Here is a 22,502-nt window from a genome sequence, read left to right as displayed (position 1 = left end):
CATACAATATGTTTTGACCCTACAGAAGAATCAGATCATTAATTATGCCCTGACGCCACCAACGCTGCCCGTTCGAAATTTTGCCAGTATTGCCAAAGGGGTGTGTTCACTGATCCGGAGAAAAAATTGAGTATTTCCAAAGGGGTATGTTGAAGCTTCTATGCAAGCTGAGGGATCTAGTCATGCTAATGTACAAGTTACTGAGTCTGTGATTGAACCTGCTGTGATTGAGCCTGTGATAGTACAAACTGTTGAACAACTTATTGAGGAAGAGGAGGAAGAAGAAGAAGAAGAAGAAGAAGAAGAAGAAGAGGAAGATAAAGAAGATGAGGAAATGGTAGATTTCGGTGATTCTGATGATTTAGATGACGATGATACACCTCAAGGCGGTGCGGGTGCGGTTGCTGGCAAGTCTGAGAAGAAGTTTGATTCTATTGGTGGTGATGTTAAACAAGATGAACCACAACATGAATCTGAATCTAAAAGTGCACCAGCCGAGAAGCCTTTGGAGGAATTAGAAGATTTAATTACTTCTAACTTTCGAGTTTCTAATATGGTGGATTATTTGGAGGAGGGAGAGATTCCTGTGGATAAGTGGGAATTGGCAAAGATGTTGGATGTTTCGGTTGATGATTTAACGTTTGATTTTGAAAAGGATATTCCTGATCCTGAAATTAATGAAGATTGGCTTAATAGAGACGTGGAATTTGAAGATAAGCCTGAATCTTTTAAATTTGTTGATGAAGCTGAAGAGTTTGATGCTTTCGATGAAGTATTCGATGAAGAAATCGAGATGGAGCCGAGTCCATTCGAACAACCAAAGAAAGATGAGATGGTGGAAAAGAAGGATTGGTTTCCTAATCGTGTGAATGAGCCACAAGTTTATCTTAACCCTGTGAAATATTATCAGAAAACTCAACAAGATGTTGCTTTGGGAAAGTGCATAAGTACTGCATACTTGAGTAAGATTCAGAAGATTGGAATTAGAAGACTATTTGGAGTGCAATACTTCAATAGTTTAATGGAGTTACAGTCGTTGCCGTGGTTTGATGTTTATGATATTTGCATGCATTATGACATGCTCTACAAGCTGAAGAGAGGGCATGTGAAAGATGTTTGGGAGTTTTTGGTGAACGAAGCAAATAGTGGTTTTAAGAAGTGGGCGCCTCAGGTTCCGAAAGCCTTTATGTACAAATCAAGGAAGCGTCCTGAAGGTGAGTTGATAAGAACGTTGAGATATTCAAGGCCAAACTCGCTATGTGTTATCCCGTTGTACCCAATGGAATAGGATTTTCATTCGTACTTCCTTTGTTGGTCTTATCTAGCGTTAACCGGTGAAGTGATCATATATTTGGATCATGGGAAAGAACAATACTATGTTATTCGAGTATATGATCCGACGTGGTTGGTAAACTATCCGTTGAAAGACATTGAGATATTACATGCAAACAGGATACAATGTAATGACAAGAAAGTGAAGTCGCAAGCCAACCAGTTCCAAAAAGTTGTGGATTTATGCTTTGATAAGAAGATTCATTCTGGAAAGGCTTGGGAGACAAATTGGAGGGTTGTTAGTGAAGAGCAGGACAGAGTGAGGGCTGAGCGTTAGGACCGAGTTACTCAGGCGTCATGGAACAAATTTCAATACATGCGGACTGGAGTTTCTCGTCCTACTTCTCAACAACGATCGACAAATCCGTCCTTTGAAGAAGCGAAAAAGGAATATCGGAAAAGAGTTTTTGGTATGGATTGAAGACAAATACCTAGCAATATCCAGGGGGTTTGTTAGAGCATTAATGTCTAATGCTAGGTATTGTGGGCTTAATATGTCATATTTGTATTGTACAAGGGCTGAAATTGTCATTTTAGATAAAATGTTAAGGGCGTATAAGTCTAACCTAGCGTATAAGACTTATACGTGGCGTATAAAGTCTTATACGCCAGCTAAAACTTATACGATCATAGGATGGTGTATAAATATGTGTGATTATGTCATTTTGAGATAGATTTTCTGATTTTTGGAGAATTTTGTAATCACTTGTACTTACACATTTAATGAATATCGGTGAATGTTTATGTGAGTTGCCATGTGTTTATCCCTTTGTTTAGTGTTTCTGCCATTGAACATCGTATAGTAAACATAACGTTTACGATCCGTTTCATATCGTTCCGACACGTATGATGACGTATTATGATCCGGTCCAAGGACTTTCAAAAAGCTAGGTATCTTAATAAATCAAGACTATTAATATATCTTTTATTAGTAAATCTAGTCTAATAATATCATGCTATTACGATTTTTTATTTTTTATTTTTTAAACGGCATGCTATTAATTTCAAGGAAAAAAAAGAAAGAAAAGAAAGCATTATTACATAAAATTAAGTTTTTAGGGCAAAGCTTCAAACCATTCTCACTTTCAAAGCTTCTACTCACTTGCGCCGGGGAAGAAAATATAGAAACTAGAAATAAAGATTAAAATAAAGAAGAAAGCTTTAAAACAACTTTCCATTGTGTAGTAGCATATTCATATTTATTTATTGAGCATTAAAAACTAGATCATGTTTTTGGAATCTTACCTAGAAATGTTCCGAGTGGATAGGAGATTCGTTTATAGTTTATTTGGTCTATTTTACCTAGAAAAATGTTTATTATTATAGCGGGTGCAAACAGGCCAGGTCGAGTTGAGCTAAGCCCAAACTCGAGTAGTCTTGAGATCGGTTCGTTTAAGTTAGTTTCAATCTCAAATTCTAAAGCTCGAGCTCGGCTCGTGAATATTTTTTCAAGCTCGAGCTCGCCTCCGCTTTGCTCGGGCTATGCTCTGCTCGTTTACTATTTATTAACTAGTTCATATTTATTGTTTTATTTATATATATAATATAAATTATATAAATGGTATGCTCGTTTAGACTCGCGAGCCGACTTGTTTTAACGAGCTTACATTTAGGCTCGAGTTCAGGCTTAGACTCGTTTGAGATCGAGCTCTTTTCACTGGCTGATCTCAAGTAACTCGCGAACAGCTTGACTCGTTTGCACACCTATTGCTTCACATGGATCTCTTTGGTCCTGTGAGTGTTCCTAGTATAGGAAAGAAGAGGTATTGCTTAGTAATAATTGACGACTTTTCAAGATACACATGGGTTTATTTCTTGAGTACCAAGGATGAGGCTGCTGATCTTATCAAGAATTGCGTGACAAGGATTGAGAATCAGTTGGATGTAAGGGTGAAGATTATGAGAAGTGACAATGGAACTGAGTTCAAAAATGGGGTAATGGATGAGTTTGGCAATTCTAAAGGAATACTTCAACAATTCAGTGCCCCTAGAACTCCTGAACAGAATGGAGTTGCAGAAAGAAGAAATAGAACACTTATTGAAGCTGCAAGGACCATGTTAGCAGATGTTTTTCTACCTGTCTCGTTCTGGGCAGAAGCCATCAATACAGCCTGCTATGTTCAGAATAGGGTACTTCTCAACAAGAGCCAAAACAAGAATCCGTATGAAATTTTGTTCAAAAGAAAGCCCTACATTAAGTTTCTCAAACCTTTTGGTTGCAAGTGCTCACTTTTAAATACCAAGGACTATCTCAACAAGTTTCAATCAAAATCATTGGATTGTTTCTTTATTGGATATTCAACACACTCAAAGGCTTATAGAGTCTATGTTAAAGATCATTTGAGTGTGATTAAGTCCTCTGATGTGATATTCAATGAAAATCAGTTTAATACTGTAGATGGAGCATCTTGGCTATTTGACCTTGAGAAATTAATCAAGTCTTTCAAGATTTATCCTGAAAACTTTGATGAAACACTCTACAAGACAAGTGTCCATGTGGAAGATTCTACAAAGAAAATTGATTTAGACAAATTATGGACCAAGGTTGCTGGTAAAAGGACTTAATATAGATTTATTAAGGATCCCTCAAGTGCTCCATATCTATTCTCAAGGCTTATTTGGCTTTGTCCATATCACCCCGAATTGACTCCGACCCCCTGATATTTGGTGAAAACTTTTTAATGACAAAACATTTAAATTTATTTGATTTTTCTTTTCAAAACTTCAACATATGTGAGGTTGAACGTTGGACTTACATGCCACGCAGTTCGGGCTTATAGGCCTTTCATTCGAAATGTTAAAGGACTTATATGATTGCCTCCACCCCTGTAATTATATAATTAACCCTCATGTTTGAATTTTCTCAAAAAATTGTGAATATTTATCAACTTTTGGTTGAATAAAATAAACATAAAAAGTTGTTCACATTTGTTATTTGTCATATGTATAAGATGATTCATTTTTGGTGACCAAATACCAACAGACTCGTGTATGACTGGATAATCACTTTTCTGCCCATCATGCGGAAAGATGTATATTGGAACATGCATAGACAACAATGTATCTCCACATAAAGTTTAGCATTTCATTATGTTTATATCATCTCAGATTTTACACATCATGGAAAACAACCATACATATCAATGACTGAACTAATTGACCTTTTAGCCTATTGAATTCATATGATTGACAAAATAATAAATGTACTATCATTTCACAAAATGTTGGATCAATTTTCACTTAAAACCTTTTTAAGCTTCTTCAAAACTTGAACTGAATAATCTTATCATGTCTCAACACCATAACAACTTGCTCTGTTTTTGTCAAAAATGTTTTGAGCTAAAACTTTCTTGAAAAACTTTACATTTGAGCATGCAATTTTGACACAAAGACATACTTTGACACAAACAGTAAGTAACATACTCAAGAACAATCATAACATGAATGACAAAATCAAAACAATTTGCATTAAAGACAGACTATGCATAGCCTATCCTATCCTAATCACATCATCATATCAGATTATCCACAAAGTCATAATCCACACAATCAAAACATTAGATAAGCACACACAAATAGATCATTTCAAATACTTATCCTGATATCTATCTCATTCACTGATAACAAACCTAGGTATCAGTGACACCTAAGTCACACCAATAATCATTTTAAAGCATATAACAGTTAAACATGCAATCAAACACAAACTTTACTCTCAAGACCATTAAAGATAATCAGTTAGCACACATAGCACAAATCATTAATCAGACCTCATCAGAGTTGATCATACATAAAGCTTTCAAGAGAAAGTTGAATTTGATTCTATCTAGTGGCTTGTTGAATAGGTCAGCCAAATTGTCACTAGTGTCAACTCTTTTCATTTCAATTGGTCCTTTCTCATTACAATCTCTAATGAAAATGATGTCTGATTTCAATGTGCTAAGTCTTAGAGTGTTGAACTGGATTCCTAACAATAAATAGTGCAGTAGTATTATCAATGAAAATAGGGGTGTTCAAGAAATTCAAACCATAATCCAGCAGTTGGTTCTGAATCCAAAGAACTTGTGCACAGTAGGCAGATGCAGCAATATACTTAGCTTCAGCGGTTGAGATTGACACTGTTGTTTGCTTCTTGCACTGCCAAGACACTAGCCTGTCACCCAAAAATTGACATCCACCAGAGTTGACTTTCTACTCGTGTTGCAGCCATCATATTCATTGTCAGTTTAAGCAATTAGATCAAAGGAATGGTTCTTTGGATACCATATCCCCAAATCAGGTTTTCCTTCCAAGTATCTGAAGATCCTCTTGACAGCAGTCATGTGAGAGACCTTTGGAGATGATTGGAATCTTGCATATACACATACATCAAACATAATATCTGGTCTAGAAGCAGTCAGATACATTAGTGACCCAATCTTTGCTCTATACTCATGCTCATCAACAGGCTCCCCTTTTTCATTAGGAATCATCTTTTCATGTATGTCCATTGGAGTTAAAGAAGTCTTGATATCTTGACACTTGAACTTGTTCAGAATGTCATGCACATACTTTGACTGGCAAATGAATATGTCATCCTTCTTTTGTTGCACTTGCAGACCAAGAAAGAAATTCATTTCACCCATGGAGCTGATGCAGTATTTAGATTTCATGACCTCTTTAAATTCATGGCACATTTGTTCATTGATAGATCCAAAGATGATGTCATCTACATAAACTTGTAGAAACAGTAAATCCTTTCCTCTTCTTTTGTAGGAAAAGATCTTATCAATAGCTCCCCTTTGAAAGCCATTAACAAGCAAGTGATTTGATAACTCATCATACCATGCCCTTGGAGCTTGATGTAATCCATACAAAGCTTTGTTTAATTTGTATACTCTGTTGGGATAATCAGGGTCCTCAAAACTTGATGGTTGAGCTACATACACCTCCTCTTCAATTTTCCATTAAGAAAGACAGATTTAGCATCCAATTGAAACACCTTAATATTTTGAGAAGCAACATAGGCCAGAAAGATTCTTATAGCTTCTAGCCTTGCCACTTGTGCAAAAACTTCTTCAAAATCAGTTCCTTCCTCTTGTAGGCAACCTAAAGCAACTAGTGTTGCCTTGTTCTTTATCACAATTCCTCTCTCATCCCTCTTGTTCCTGAAAACCCACTTGGTTCCAATGGCATACTTACCTCTTGGCTTATCTACAAGTTCCCACACTTATTAATCTCTAAACTGAGTCAACTCGTCTTGCATTGCTTCTACCCAACTATTGTCTTTTAAGGCTTGAATAATGTTCTTGGGTTCAACTTGGGATAGAAAGCAGGAGTACAAACAGATGTTTGCAGATTTTGATGCACTTCTTGTTACTCTTTCACTGATGTCTCCAATGATGTTTTCAGGTGGATGATTTCTTTCAACAAAGGAAGTTTGCATAACATGACCAGTAGAAATATTTGAGTCAATATTTGTATCATTGAGATCAGATTCATCAATGATCAAATCTGCTGTTGCATCATGGAATTCAGGAGCTTCTTCAGTAGTCTGTTGTGAAGAAAATGCAACATTGTTTCCAATATTCAAGTTTCGAAACAAAGTTTCAAATCTTGCTTCTCTGTTAGCTTTTTCTTGACTCTGTTCTTGTTGGTTGCTAGGATCTTCCTCATTCAATGCATGAACATCTTGGACTTCTTGATTGCCCTGTCATTAAAAAGTTTTCACCAAATATCAGGGGGTCGGAGTCAATTCGGGGTGATATGGACAAAGCCAAATAAGCCTTGAGAATAGATATGGAGCATTAGAACATAATAAGTGTTATCCATTTTAGTCTTATGCAAATTAATTGAACCTTAATCATATCACCAAAGAAATGAAATTCATGTTAAGTCTAGACCTGCTATTAACCTGCCTAAGCTGTCATAATAATCCTGAGAATGAAGTATTGAGAAGTGGCTTAATCAATATGATCCCATGTTGAGATCTTTTCACAAAAGAGAAAGAAAATGTTTTGGAAGGAATTAAGACTGAAATTTGATCTCTTAATGCACCATTTGCTCTTAAACATTGATCTTTAATGATAAAATTATTTAAAAATTGTGGTTTAAGTAAAAAAGAGTTGCATTTTACCTTGAATAGGTCTGAATATGTACTTTCGAGTAAGGTTTGATGATTTCCAACCTTATCGGGTAAACTTAGATGATTTTGTCTAAGTTCATCCATTTCGAGCATGCTTTGATGTTTTCCAGACTTTCGAGTAGACTTGATTGTTTTATTTGAAGTTTAACTCATTCGAGCAAGCTTAAAATTGAATATGTTTGATTATGTTGATTCTAGCAAGCTTTGATGATTTCTAAACTTTCTAGCAAACTTAGTTGTTTTATAGGATGTTTAGGTCATTCTAGCCAGCTTTGTGATTAAATATGTCAACTCTAGCAAGCTTTGATATTTTTATGACCATTCTAGCAACCTTTGCTGTTTTGATTGAATGTTTGAAATATTCGAGCAAGCTTGATGAGTATTTGTACTTTAATGATTTATTCATGTATTATCGAGTAAATATGTTACAAAACTAACTATTATACATTTATCTTCATTCACAATATATAGTGGATAGAGACATTCACAAAGTTTTGGATGAGTATCCGTTTGAAAGTTTGCGCCTTTTATTTTCATGTTAAAGTGATATGATCTCATTAATCTTCATTCACAATATATAGTTGTCTTTAAATATGTTACAAAATTAACTATTATACAAGTGGTTTACTTTTATTTTGTTGTAGTGTATCTTTTTGTACCTTTTTTTTTAAATTAATTATGATGTATGAGTTATGACTTATGATATCATCAGACTTGTAAAATGGATTCTGCTAGTACAGTTACAGTCCGATTTTTAAAACACTGCCTTTTCTTTAAACTATAAATTTCTAGAGAACATGTAAAAACAGCAACAAAGCTTTCTTCTAACCATAAATATTATATTTATATAATAACTTTTGATTACAATGTTACAGCTAACACTTTTCAGAACATGCTAAAAGATACCCAAGTATCAAAGGAACCATACAAAAGACAAAATAATCGTGAACCTTGATTAGTAGCAAGACATTTTGTAAAGTGGAACCTGAACCAAAACATAGAGATTATGTTGCACAACAAAATCTCATAGTTTCATTTTAAGAGCGTTAAGTAAACGCGTTTTCAACATTCGTAGCTTATGAATCTCCGCATAATGTTTTTGCAAGCGCGCCACCACTGCCCGAGTCAACCAATTACACTAGACTAAAAATTTAGTCATCTAAACTTAATGCTTAAACACCATATATTATTATAAGAATCCAAGCTTTTATTATAATCATAATAGGATGTACTCATGTACCTTGTTTGCATAAACTTGAGACACGCGATTGACTTGTTTGGTTTCTGATTCTGTTAATTTATCGGAAACATTTGGGGAGAGATTCTTCCTTTGCCCAACATCCTTTCGGTTAAAAGCAAATCGACCACTGTTAGAAATGAAGATAAACAATAATAAATTCACAATAAAAATTAATAAAATAATATTATTAAAATTTTGAGTAGACATACATATTAAAAGTTTGTTCATGCGAGTATCGCGAAGATGAGTTGCTCATGTATTTTGCTTGCCTAACCCTACAAAACCGAAAACAGCATTATAGATTCTGCAAAAAATCAAAAGGTGAAATCCTTAAAATGCCCTTGAAAATGATAAAGGGTCCCACCTTGTACGTTTTTCGTCTCGGAAAACTGGCATAGGGACAACTTTGGAGAATAGCAAACGGTGGTGACTGATACCAACCATACAAAGAGATTCCAAAAAATTGGTGTGGTGTTCTAGAGATGAATCCCTATATAATAAATAATATCATTAACTTCATTATCCAATAAAAAGTGATTTTAAGTAATTAAAAAATGGTAAAAACTAAAAAGGAGCCATTTTTAATCATTTAAATAAACTAGCAAACATGCCAAAGAAAAGTAATTAAAGAGTATGTTGAGAACAGCGTAAGCACGCGTACATATCACTTCAATGAAAATGATAAATTTAAAAAACAACGGTTAATTCTCTCCTACTTTTTTTAATATAAAAATGCGCACATATGCATACATACACGTGTGTTTACTGTATAGTGTATACGCATACATGCATTTAGACAAAACACTATCAATACCATATTAAAAAAAATCTCTTAAAACAAATTGAAGTCTACACACGGTCTGGTAAACTTTATAATAGTACACGTGTTAATACAATTCTCGCAGTTCTCAACATATTGTTGGTAATTATGAATGAATGAATATATGTGTGTGTGCATGTGTGAGTGCCCGCTATGGTTGAATGAATAACTAACATTTTATGTTCATAATCATGCTCTTTATGCAACTGTTGGCAAGTCAAAGAAACATCAAAACCCTGCTCTGGGAGACTGAAAAGGTCTTTTAAATCCTAAAACAAGCACAGAAAAGTTTAAACGGGTCAATGTTGCGCGTCAACCCTGCATTTTTCAACTTCTTGATAAATGACAATAATATCCAAGTTTTCATTATTCACACCTTCTGACTGAAATAACGAAGTTGATCTTCGCGTTCAGTAGCGCATTTGAATAAACCAACTTTATATATCTGTCCTGTGACCACTTAAAAGAGTCAGTTAATGGCATAACAAGAAGCATGAATAATGATATATTGGATAAAGTATGACCTGATTTCTGTATATCTTTTCTTCAATAGTACTGCAAGTAATTAGACGGTATACAATAACGTCTTTGTTCTGTCCAATGCGGTATGCACGATCAACGCTTTGATTATCAGTACTGCAAAAGAATTAAAAGATGATATGGTCACTTTATTTAACTAGTGAGAAGAGAATATATATATATATATATATACATACATACATATATATATATAGGGTGGGGTTATAATAAAATGTGAAGTATGTCTAAGAAGTGTAAGATGTAATCTGATGCGTTATATATGTTGATCTGACGGTGGATATGGAAAGTGTGCTTATTGTGCAGTGTGTTTTATTAAATCTAATGGTGAAAACACACTTCCTACACTTCTTAGAAAAAAAATCTACTTATATATATTCAACCTCGGATTCCAAGCAGGATCGATTACAATAACGCGGTCTGCCTTCGTAAGTGTAAGTCCCAGACCACCAACTTTGGAAGTCAAAAGAAATATTGGAGCTTTACCACCCTCTTGAAAATCCTGTTATATTAATATTAATATGAATTTTTACTATTAACTAAAATCATTTTCTTGCTAAATGAAAATACTGACATTAACAATCTTTAATCTGTCACTCGGTTTGGTAGTACCATCCATCCGCAAGAACTTGTAGCCTCGGGCATTAAGAGTATCCTAATCACGAAAAGCATCAAACAAAATTACGAGAAAATTTCACGGATGGTCCCTATGGTTTGACCTTATTGTAAGTTTGGTCCCCAGATATTAAAAGTTGCAAACTTAGTTTAAACATTTGTGAGAGAGTTTCATATTTAGTCCCCACCGTTAATCCCGGTTAGTTTTTAACGGGAAAGTGATGTCATGCGTCATTTATGTCAAAGGTTTAGTGAGTAAACGAAGGTGATGAAGTTATGCTAGGAGTTATGGAGTGGAGACTAAATGTGCAATGCTCTCAAATGTTTGGACTCGGTTTGCAAAGTTTAAAATCCGAGGACCAAACTTGTAATATGGTCAAATCTCAGGGACCATTTGTGCAATTTTATTTAAATTAAAATATAATATCAGTTTACTATATAAAAATAAGGAGTACTCTAATAATAAGCTTACAAATTTTGTTTTTTTTTAAACAAACCTGAAGAAGATTGAGCATTATGCGAGTTTGGGAAAAGATAAGAACATTATGACCTTCGGGAATCAGATTATCCTGTTGAGTTACATAAAAAAGAAATTTCACACTTGATGCAATAATACTAATTAAATTTAATGCAAACAAAACTCTAACCAGCAAAGACATAACAAATGAAATCTTGCATGAAACATTGTCATTATTCTCCTTAATGCCGCATTCATCTGCGACATCCGCTATGTGCTTTGCTATGTTTTCAGCAACCCATTGATCTTCTTGACTTAGCATTGATTCCATCCCGTGTAGAACATTTTTAGCGGCTCGTTTTGTTAACAGAAGTGGATGATCACATATCTTTTTCAATATCTATATATAAGGTTATATAAAGAAAAGATAAAAAGAATAAAGTGCCTTTTTCGTCCCAGAGGTTTGATCGTTTACGCAACTTAATTCAAAAACTTTTATTTTTTGCAGTCGGGGTCGGTTTCCAAATCTTGCCATTTTTTGTCCATTTCTCTAACCCCGTTAATTTTTTAACATTAAGTCAGGGGTATTTCTGTCATTTTACCTATTTGAATGAAAGTGGAAATTGCGATTAAACCTCGGGGACGATTTTATAAGATGAATATTTCATATTTAACCATCTCATCTTATAAAATCGTCCCTAAGGTTTGATAACTGCCACTTTCATGATTTCATCCATATAGGTAAAAGGACATAAATACCCCTGACTTTACGTTCAAAAAGTAACGGGGTTAGTGAAATGGACAAAAATGTCAAAATTCGGAAACCTCAAGGGTTCAACTGTAAAAAAAAGTTTTTGAACTAACGTTGCGTAACTAACTGAACAAACCTCATGAACGAAAATAACACTTTACTCAAGAATAATATGAAGATAAACCAACTATAATACCGTTAGAGCAGGTAAAGGTGAATAATAACCGTCTTTCTCACTCGTCAAAAAGGCTTCATATAGTTGTTGCTGCAGTAAAAGATATTAGTAAAATGGCTGAATGTGATTTCCTAACTTCTGTTAAAGGTGAATAATCCGTACACCGATCAACAGTCAGTACCTGACAAGGGGATAATCTTAACCAAACAACAATCTCGTTCTTTCTTGAAAGCTTGGCACCATCTTCACCAAAGACCTCGGCTTTTAGGCGTCGAAGAAAATATGGCTGAATGTGATTTCCTAACTTCTGTTTTCGGTTAACATAACAAATAATTATTTTAAAACATAGTAACTGTCAAGTAACTATAAAACTAACGGTTACTAAACTGTTTGTAGAATAATGAAAACCCAGTGACGTGTAATGTTTTATTAATCAACTATATAAATACAAGTAAACGTTATAAAATAGTAACATACAATATCCTAATAATGGTATCAGTATAATTATAAATATTCTATAAAACCGAAAGAACCATAACCTGTGCAACAGCTGAACCAATGAGCTTCTTTCTTTCGGTTGCATTTTTTTCTCGTCCACGAAGGATATCCTTCTCGTAATTGGACTTAAACCTGAGAGAATATGCAAACACAATAGTAAGAAAAGGAACAAAAAAGTAGTTAGAACTCACTTAGAAGTAGAGGTAGTAGAACCCGAGAAACTTGTTTTTAACAGCATAAATAGGCCTGTAAATGAACCGAACGAACATGAACACATGTTTCGTTCGTTCATTTATGTTTGTTTTTATGTCCAATTATTTATGTTCGTTTATGTTCATTTACATATGAACAGAAAATAATTAAATATTATCTTGAAGAATCATCTACTTAATGGCTTTATATTTGTTCATTTGTGTTCATATATGTTCATTTATGTTCGTGAACTGTTCGTTTAAATTTAAACAAACGAACATAAACGAGCACGAACATGTTCATTTTTTAAATAAATGAACACGAGCACAAAATATGTGTTCGTGTTCGTTCAATTCGTTTACATCACTCCTCAACAACAACAACAACAATAATAATAATAATAATAATTACTTCTTCAGGAGGAAGCCGATACTCTTCGCTCAACTATGTTCGTTTATGTTTTTTTGTGTTCATTTACATTTGTTCATATATGTTCATTAATGTTTGTTTATCTTTGTTCAGTTATGTTCATTTATGTTTGTATTCGTTTATAACTTCAACAAACGAACATAAATAGACACGAACATGTTAATATTTTAAATCAAACAACACAAACACAAAATGTGTTCGATTAAGTGTTCGTGTTCGTTTAAAGTTAAACGAATGAACACGAACAACCCTTGTTCGTGTTCATTCGGTTCGTTTACAGGCCTAAGCATAAATGAAACATTACCATTTCTTGTTACCCAAAAGTCCTGGACAACAGAAGTCAAACAAAGCCCACAGTTCCTAGATTACATTAACAAAAGGATCATCAAACATAGACCATCGTATTATACGAAAACAGATGGCATAATCATCAAACAACATACCTTAAGATTATTTTGCAGTGGAGTGCCTCTGATTATTATACGATGAGAACAAGGTATAGCGCGCAAACGTTTAGCTCTTTGTGTACTGGGATTCTTTATGAGATGCCCCTGCATTTAGATGTTCAAGTTAACAAATATTTTTTTCCCAATGTATATTAGTTTAACATGATAACAATTAACAAGAACTACAATATTACAACAACAATCCATTTTTACGAATAACGAAATTCCGGGCATTGTATAGATATATTTTTCGCTTCGGTGAATTTGACCCGTTTTACATGTATCCTTAGTAGCTAGGGGAGTGCATGGTGTGGTTCGGTGCAGTTTTGAGATAAAACCGAACCAAAAACCAAACTTTCAGTTTTTCGATTTTTCAAAACCGTTCGGTTTCGGTTTTTTTGGTTTTAGGCCTTCGGTTATCGGATTCAATTTGGTTTTGGATACGGTTTTTTATGGTTTTTCTATTCGTATATTGGGCCAAAAAAGTTTGACCCAAGATCTTGAATTGGGCTTAATATTTTTTTATAAAAAAAATAATGATTAACAAAATATTGTTTATTTGTGATAGAATATTAGAGCTTAAAAAAATGCCTGCATTCAAAATTATAAATAAAATGTCATAAATTCAATAGCAAACGTTAAATATAAAAAAATTCAAGTGGATAAAACATAAACGATTCAATCAAAAAGTAATTCAACATAAACAATATATATTTAATAGAGTAATTTTATTTGTTATTATTATTATTATTAATCACATGAATTAAACAAATAGTTATAGGTCGGTCGGTTTTAATGATTACAGTTTGGTTCGGTTCGGTTCGGTTCGGTTATTACGGTTTTTTCAATTTTTTTGGTTATTTCGGTTCGGTTTTTTCGGTTATCCACAAAACACAAAACCGCACCAAAACCAATATTGCGGTTTTAATAAAACTCAAAACCGAACTATCAGTTTCTAATTTAGTTTGCCCACCCAAGGGCCCACGCATAACGTTATTTTCATGAAATTAGTAAAATAACGTCAAAATTTATACAATTTCACTTTTGCCCACCCAAGGGCCCACGCATATATGCATTATATGTGCACATATGCGCATTATCCTCTATATACAGAGAGATATATATAGACTTTATGTAACCTATTATAAACACAGTTAATATACAATACAACTCCCGGTTTATATCTGCAAGCATGATAATACCTCATCAAGAATTATGTAATCCCATGTTAAAGCCTCCTCACCGGTCTCAACATTGTCTCCACATAAAGATTTGACGTTATGGCGAACGATATCATAAGTTGTAAGAAGAACACCATTATCCTAAAAATAAATCAAGATAAACCATAACTAAAGCACAAGTATATATTAACTGAATATTTCAGACAAAAGTATACCTGGAGTATGAATTGGTGGAGTTCATGCTGTCTCGTTTTTGCACATGTCCCAACGTATCTGAAAAGTTACGAAAACAAATAATGCTAGAAAAAAAACAAGAGAAAATCACGAGAATGACCGGATATTTTGACTAATGTTAACATGGTCATTCTCGTGATTTTTTCAAAAAAACGAATACCAAAAGTTATCCAAACTCACGCTCGTGTCTTCCCCGAAAGATTAACCACACCAAGTTCTTTCATCCAATGCGGTAACACTGTCTTGGGGGCAACAACTAATACCCTCTTAATCAAGTTTGCCCGAAATAATCCCGCCAAAAATGCACAAATCTGAAACAACATGAACAAATAAAGTCATTATACTTTCTAATGTGTCGAAAAGAGGATACAAATAAATGAACAGTTCATGACCCGTTCGACAGAAAGTTCGTTTATATGAACAAGAAGTTTTATTCGAGTAGTTAAACAAACGGACATGAACAAAGCCCCCGTTCGTTCAGTTGTGTTCGTGAACGTTCGGTAATGTGTTCATGAATGTTTGTTCATGTTCATTTGTATATGATGTTCATGATTTTTTATTTTTTTTTTTACATTTATTTATTTTATCTAAACATTTTATACTCTTTAATTATTACTCCTAACATAAAATAGGAAACAATATTCTCATATTGTTTTTTGCAGTGTTCTTATTTCCTTCCTCATTATTCACATTGATGAATACATCGATCTCAAACTCTAGGATCCGCCGTTTTTATTTGTGTCCGTGAATACATTCATTTTATTTGTGCTCATTCGGTTAGTATTCGTGAACACATTATTTCTTTAACAAACGAACATGAACAAGGCCTTGTTCGTGTCCGTTCGGTTCGTTTACAGGCCTAGATACAAATGCATACCTGCATCGTCTTCCCAAGGCCCATGTCGTCGCTCAAAACGCCACCCTTGCCTTCACAATGCAGGGACCAAAGCCACTCCACACCTTCAACTTGATGAGGGTATAACATGTTTGCAATGTTATTAGGTAATAAATAACTTAATCCCGATGAAGAATCTTTTGATTCATCATTTGATGTATGCGCCTTGCTAAATAAACCATCTTCAACGTTTACATGTTCAAAGACTTTATCGGGCTTCTGTTTGATATATTTTTCATTTGTAACCGAATGAGATGAGCTTGAAATTTGCTTGATTGGCCGTTTTCCATTTTCGAATAATGAATGTAGTTTACTTAATATATTTGTAATTTTACCAACACCGTTAAATACCTTCCCCGTGTTCTCTACATGACTACTATCACCTTTCATAACTTTTGATGGTACGTTCCCTGCATGAACCAAATATATAAATATGTTAGTAAATAACTTGGAGGCTGCATATATAGAATGTACTTATTAAAGTACATGACTGTTATAACGTATCGCAACGTTGAATCACGCAAGACAAAAATGCGCGAAACTTGATGTGTTGGAATTAACTTGGGATAAAAAAGACACAAAAATGCATATTGCATACACAAAGTGAGAAAATATGATATTTACTGCATGCATACACAAGGTTACAAAAGGTTGGTTTTATAGGTTACTAAATATGTGTTCTAACACCACCTAACATAGTGTATGAATATTGCTTTAGTTAAAAGTGAACCCATATTGTAATCCAAACTAACCCTCGATAACTTAATTATTTAATTAACTTTATTGTTCGAACTAAAAAAATAATTAAATACACGGTATTTCTTAAAAAAAATTATGAACATTCCGACCTAAATTTTATTAAAAACGGACTTTGTTAAAAAAATACTTTTTTTAAGTTGGGATGGGTTGTGAATGTGTTTTAAAAATCTAGTAGGTCTGGGTGTGTAGATAGAAAAAAGAGATATTATTATTTTAATAAAGATTGTGTTGTGAGAAATTGTGAATGGGTATAGCCGAAGGATTTGGCAGGGCCGGCCCTAGGGTAGTACGAGCTGATGTATTCATAACCCATTTAACCTATTGGGCTCTTCTTATATCAACTCGACCGATGTATTTAAAATTTAATTCCTCTCCCTCTCATTTTCATCGTTAAATGAAACTCGGGAACACATTTTTTCATTGTTTTGTAAATCTCTAACCTCACCTAATTTATATCAAATCAGGGTTAATTTAGTCATCTTACGAGAAGGAGAATCGGAATCGGTTGAAGGAATGTCATCGTTTTCGTCACGATTCTTCTTCATTTTCTGTACGTAAAATGAATAAAATCAAACTCAAATGTAAACATATATACATACATGCAGTATAATATATAATATAGCATATAAATAAGCTTGCAAACACAAATTTCATGAAATAAACATCAACGATTTACCTTTGAAATATGAGATGAAATGATGAATGATTTACCCACAGTAATACATATAACAATCCAAGACACTCTTTTCCCCGCCTATTTTATTATTAATACCATAAACAGGAATTATGGTAATGACAATAAGTCTATATTTGAAAATATTTGAAAGGGTAACATATCTCCGTTCTTTTCATTTTTACTAAATGTATCGTCTCCTTTAAGTTTTACGTACAATTTAAACTTTTATGTTTAAAATTTTGTCATTTTGTCATCTTTTATTATCATTATTAATTAAAAAAAGTTTTTTATTATTATTTAAAGAGTTTTTCTTTTCCTTTTTTAATTTTTTTTAAACTATAAAACACTTTTTGTTTTTTTAAATAATAAAAAAAATGTTTATGTAAAAAACGTTTTTTTAAATTAAGAATAATAAAAACATTTTTTTCTACAAGTATTCTAATACTTTTAGGGTGTATTTTTCTTTTTAAATAATTTTAGGGATAACTTACTTTAAAAAAGAAACATATTTTTTTCATCAATAAAACAAATTAAACAACATACGACTTGACCAACAAGTTGGTTCTTTTCTCATGTGACACTGATTTCATGTTTTTGAACTTATCAAAATATATTTAAATGATTTTTTTGTCGAATGTGAGGCATATGATAAGATAAATATATACAAAATATTTTATCATTTTTTATAAAGGTGTTATATAATTATTCTTTAACTCATTTTATAATGATAATAAATATTATTATTATAAAGAACAAATAAACACAAAGAAAGAAAATAAAAAATAAGCTTTATAGTATTTGATTTGATATTTTATAGGGAGACTTAGAATGACTAAAAATATTAAATGGGGTAATATGTTAAATAAAAATGTTGAAGGAAATGAAAGTTTAGGAGAGAGGGTATGACAAGTACACAAATAGGGTACGTTTAGCCTAACATTATTTAAAACTAGTAAATGTCTAAAATGGTATTAACACTTATATAACTTATGATTAAATTAAAAAAAAACATATTTAAAATTGTGTGGATAGTCGTTTGGTAAAGCCTACAAGGTTTGGGTGTGAGTCAACGTAAATTCGATTGGTATCGAATTACAACACCGGAACAAAACAAAAATATTGTGCAGTACGACAGCGAATCGATGCGAATTTAGTCAGTGTCGACGTAAATAGCAAACATAAATTAGTTATGAAAAAGCATACTATAAAAACATATTTTTTAATAAAAATCGTACTTAGACCCAAAAAAATTATAAGGGTTGACAGAGTGTGTCTTGAGCAACATCGGTACCGTCGTGAACACCAATTTGGGTGTCCCAGTGTCGGCCAAAATGAGGTCGCTCGAGTTGGCTATGCTGAGATCCCAAAGAAATGAGCAAATGAGGCTGGCGGGATAGGGAATCAGGTAGAAACAGTTACAGGACGGCGAGAACACCATTTTGAGTGTTGCGGTATCAAAACAAAAAAATGAGAGAGATGGTCAATGCACGCCAGTCTGTCTACCATTTCAAGTGTTGCGATATCAAAACGAAAAAATGAACGATATGTTTAATGTACACCAATCTGTCAACCCTTATAATTTATAAAGAATTTTAAAACATTATTGTAAAATACTATAAGCGAATTACTAAACAATATTAATTGAACGTTAGTTATATATGTCTAAATAATTTTGAATACTAGTTTTTATAATAATGTAATTACAGGAAATATATTGTTATTTATTTAATAATAATAGGTAAGGCTAGGGTGATTATTGTTTATTAGGTGCCAGGTTGTAAAAATGATGGAAAGTTGCATATTTGTGACAGGTGATGGTTTCACAAATAGTTTTAATGACCAATATATTTGTAAAAATCTACTTGGGAAAGAGGTAGATTTGCAACAGTATAAAATTTGGTTCATATTCTAGCTAAAATTAGTTTTAAACTTTTAATGACCAATCTAGTTTGTACATTATGCCATATGAGACTATGCGTTATGGCCAAGCGAGCACCGGCTTCAGCAAGTGGCACGAGCCACGTCGACTACGAACACCACAACACCCGAGCGGGTGCCGCGACCCTGGGCGAGCGTGGTCGTTTGGGCTAAAGGAAGAAGAGTGATGCTCGCGAAAGAATAAATTCAGCGGGTGCGAACGACAACGGGGTGAATTCAGCAGTGGCGCGACCGACAAGGGTTGAAGGGTGGGGTCCAGTCAACGCCACGTAACACTATATGACTGGATGAATTCACACGCCGGATTCTGCGACATCACATAGTCTGATAACCAGGACATGCTATTTAATACTATATTTAATATAAAACAACCCATCTGATTTGTTTAAACATTAAAGTAACTTCCGTGTGGGCGACATACCATGGGAAATAAACAGACGTTTCTAGTATGCGCGAGTTAGCATACGGTTTTGGTATCGCGGTCGTCGTACACATGGACACCAAGTGAACCGGGAAAAAAATATATACAAGTTAGTATATTTAAGATGCTACTATCTAAGAGAAATGGAAAAAAATCTTGGGCTCACAAAATTGTAACGCGTGACGTAACGAGTTACTTTTTTATTACTTATAATCTGCTACTAAATAAATTAGAAAATATACGTTTACCTTTTAATCTACAATTTACTTGGGTGTGTAATATGTGCTCTCTCAAAGATCAATGGTTCAAATTTTATGATACACTTTTGTTCAGTGCTGTAAACGAACCGATCGAACACGAACAAGGCCTTGTTCATGTTCGTTCGTTAAGAAAATATTGTGTTCACGAACGGTTCACGAACACTTACCGAACGAGATTTTATGTTCGTGTTCGTTCATTAAGAAAATTAATGTGTTCATAAACGGTTCACGAACACAAGCGAACAAAAATAAAATCGGTAGAGGCTGGAGAATAAGACTGATGTATTCATCAATGTGAATATTGAAAGCCCGTAAATGAATCAAATGAACACGAACAATGGCATATTCGTGTTCGTTTATTTAACTTTATAATTAATCGCACAAATATTTATGTTCATGTGTGTTTATTTATAAATGGACATTTGTGTTCGTTTGTTTAAAATCTAAACAAACACAACTAAGCAAAGATAAATAAACATATACGAACCAATGTGAATGAACACAAACAAACATAAACAAACTTAAATCTGAAAACACATAAATGAACACAAATTAACAAATATAAAACCTTTAAGCAGATTACATATCTAGATAATATTTAATTATTTTCTATCAAAACATAAACAAACGTTCATGAACATGAATGAACGAACGAAACATTTGTTCATGTTCGTTCATTTAGTTAAACGAACACAAATTTCGTGTTCATGTTCGTTCGTTTATTAAATAAATAAACATAAACGAATTTCCCGTCGAACAGTTCACGAACTATTCACCGAACGTTCGGTTCGTTTACAGGCCTACTTTTGTTATAATGTTAGGTAAATTTAGGAGTAGTTAAAATTTGTTTTTTTAATCTTACGTAAAACGTTTTGAATTCTACTGCTTTTGGGACCATTTATTATATTATTCCTGGCATAAAGGTATCTTCCTATGTTCAACTTGTGCCTACTGCACCGACAACCCACGCGGTTACATTTTGTGTGCATATCCACTCTCCATTTCACTAATTCAATAACTTATCTATTATTATATAATGCAATATTGGACTTTATATCTCTATATATAATTCAACTAGTTTTTAACCCTTGTATTACGGGGTTGTTTTATATTGTTTATTCTAATATTTATTTATTTTCTTAATTTATATTTTTTATTGTATGAAAGTTAATAATATACTTGTGGTTTGATGATAACTTGTTTCACAAGTAAATGAGATGTTTTAACCCGGTTTAAAAGCTATATGGTTTTGATGAGACTCAAGACACGTTTATTTTTTTTACTATGAAATTGGTTTTTAATTATAAATAATATTTATGAAAGTTAATAATTTACTATGAGACCCAAGACCTGTGTATTTTTTTACTATCAAATTGGTTTTTTAATTTAAATAATATATATATCTTTTTTAAAATAAATAAGATATTATTGTTTATTATATCCTATTTTATAAGATTTTTACATAAATAATTTGTTGAGAATAATTTTTAATTTAATGAGATGTTATAACTCATTTAAGAAATATCTGGGTTTGGTAAGACCATACCCATGAATTCGGGTCAAATACATGAGAAGCTTCCATTTAAAAATCAAGCAAATCTGGTGACTCCAAAAAAAGAGGGAGCGACCACATCGCGACACGTAGGATTTTTATGTCTTCGTTTATATATATTATAGATAAAGATGCATATAAATACACTATATATATATATATATATAAGTTCAAATAAAAACATTGTTTTGTGAGAAGTGTGAGAAGAGCTTTAAAATAAAACAAATCACATAAATATGACACTATACCATGTAAATAAGAAACAATATAATTATTTAGAAACTACCAATCTCAACCATTAGATCATAGATCCAAGGACCTAGATCTATTCTTATACTTCTCACAAAAATATTGTTTTTTAATCCATTATAAAACTATATGTTTATATGTTTTGTTTTAAATAAAAAGTGGATAACGTCTTATTATTATGTAAGTAATAAGATTTAATTAACCAAACTTAGAGTGTTATGGTGTGACTTAACTAAAAAAATAAACTAAAAATAGAAGAAATTGGTGATTGGCTAAGAATACATTCTTTTCTTAAGCGTCTGTTAATGACATGACATCCTTATCATTAACATCTGATGCGACAGTGCTCATTCCCAACTAGGATCAAGAATAATCAAATAAACACCAACTAGACCACTCCAAAAGTTCCATGTTAGCACTGTGCTTGATCCACGAGAACGAGCTAACTATAATGTTATCCAAGCTCTTCTTCACTCCAATCGTTTCGCTTCCAAATATATTTACGTGTCTTGTCTTCCACATCCACCAACAAGTAGAAAGAAAAAATCACGTAAACCGTGTTCCTCACCTTTCCATCAATAGCCCCCGCAAACGAAATAGAAACCATCAGATTAATTATGTCATAAACAAGTTAAGAATAGAGGTGCACAATTACAAACCAGTTTTAAACTTAAAACTGGTTCGGGTTGGTCAATAAAAGTCAAAACCGGGTTATGATCGG

General features: G+C 33.0%; 1 protein-coding gene across 1 annotated transcript; it reads right to left on the bottom strand.

Annotated features, from left to right (window-relative positions):
* Positions 1-1,670: 1,670 nt before the first annotated feature.
* On the bottom strand, positions 1,671-17,230 carry LOC143541900 (protein CHROMATIN REMODELING 24-like). Its single transcript, XM_077034592.1, has 22 exons — positions 17,170-17,230; positions 15,909-16,336; positions 15,212-15,342; positions 15,013-15,070; positions 14,819-14,938; positions 13,614-13,721; positions 13,475-13,530; positions 12,591-12,681; positions 12,233-12,358; positions 12,073-12,141; positions 11,316-11,525; positions 11,166-11,237; positions 10,628-10,708; positions 10,437-10,555; positions 10,041-10,152; positions 9,893-9,961; positions 9,691-9,785; positions 9,061-9,186; positions 8,906-8,971; positions 8,697-8,823; positions 6,761-7,021; positions 1,671-1,763 (listed from the first exon to the last, which is right to left on the bottom strand). Exons 1-22 carry the CDS (start codon positions 17,228-17,230, stop codon positions 1,671-1,673), a joined length of 2,679 nt encoding a protein of 892 aa, XP_076890707.1.
* Positions 17,231-22,502: the final 5,272 nt, after the last annotated feature.

The sequence above is a fragment of the Bidens hawaiensis genome, unplaced genomic scaffold, assembly GCF_021521415.1.
Source record: "Bidens hawaiensis isolate Kalapana, Puna unplaced genomic scaffold, B.hawaiensis_p1.1 tig00012724_1, whole genome shotgun sequence".
NCBI classification, from domain to species: Eukaryota; Viridiplantae; Streptophyta; class Magnoliopsida; order Asterales; family Asteraceae; genus Bidens; species Bidens hawaiensis.
Note: the sequence above shows the minus strand (reverse complement) of the source record. Positions and strands in the feature narration are given on the sequence as shown.

What these genes read in the sequence shown, in the direction of transcription:
- LOC143541900 (XM_077034592.1), bottom strand. Translation starts at nt 17,230, where the DNA reads ATGAAGAAGAATCGTGACGAAAACGATGACATTCCTTCAACCGATTCC. An exon ending in TTGGTTCAGCTGTTGCACAG is followed by an intron (nt 12,359 to 12,590) that starts GTTATGGTTCTT and finishes AACCGAAAACAG; the next exon opens with AAGTTAGGAAATCACATTCA. An exon ending in ACAGATTAAAGATTGTTAAT is followed by an intron (nt 10,556 to 10,627) that starts GTCAGTATTTTC and finishes TTAATATAACAG; the next exon opens with GATTTTCAAGAGGGTGGTAA.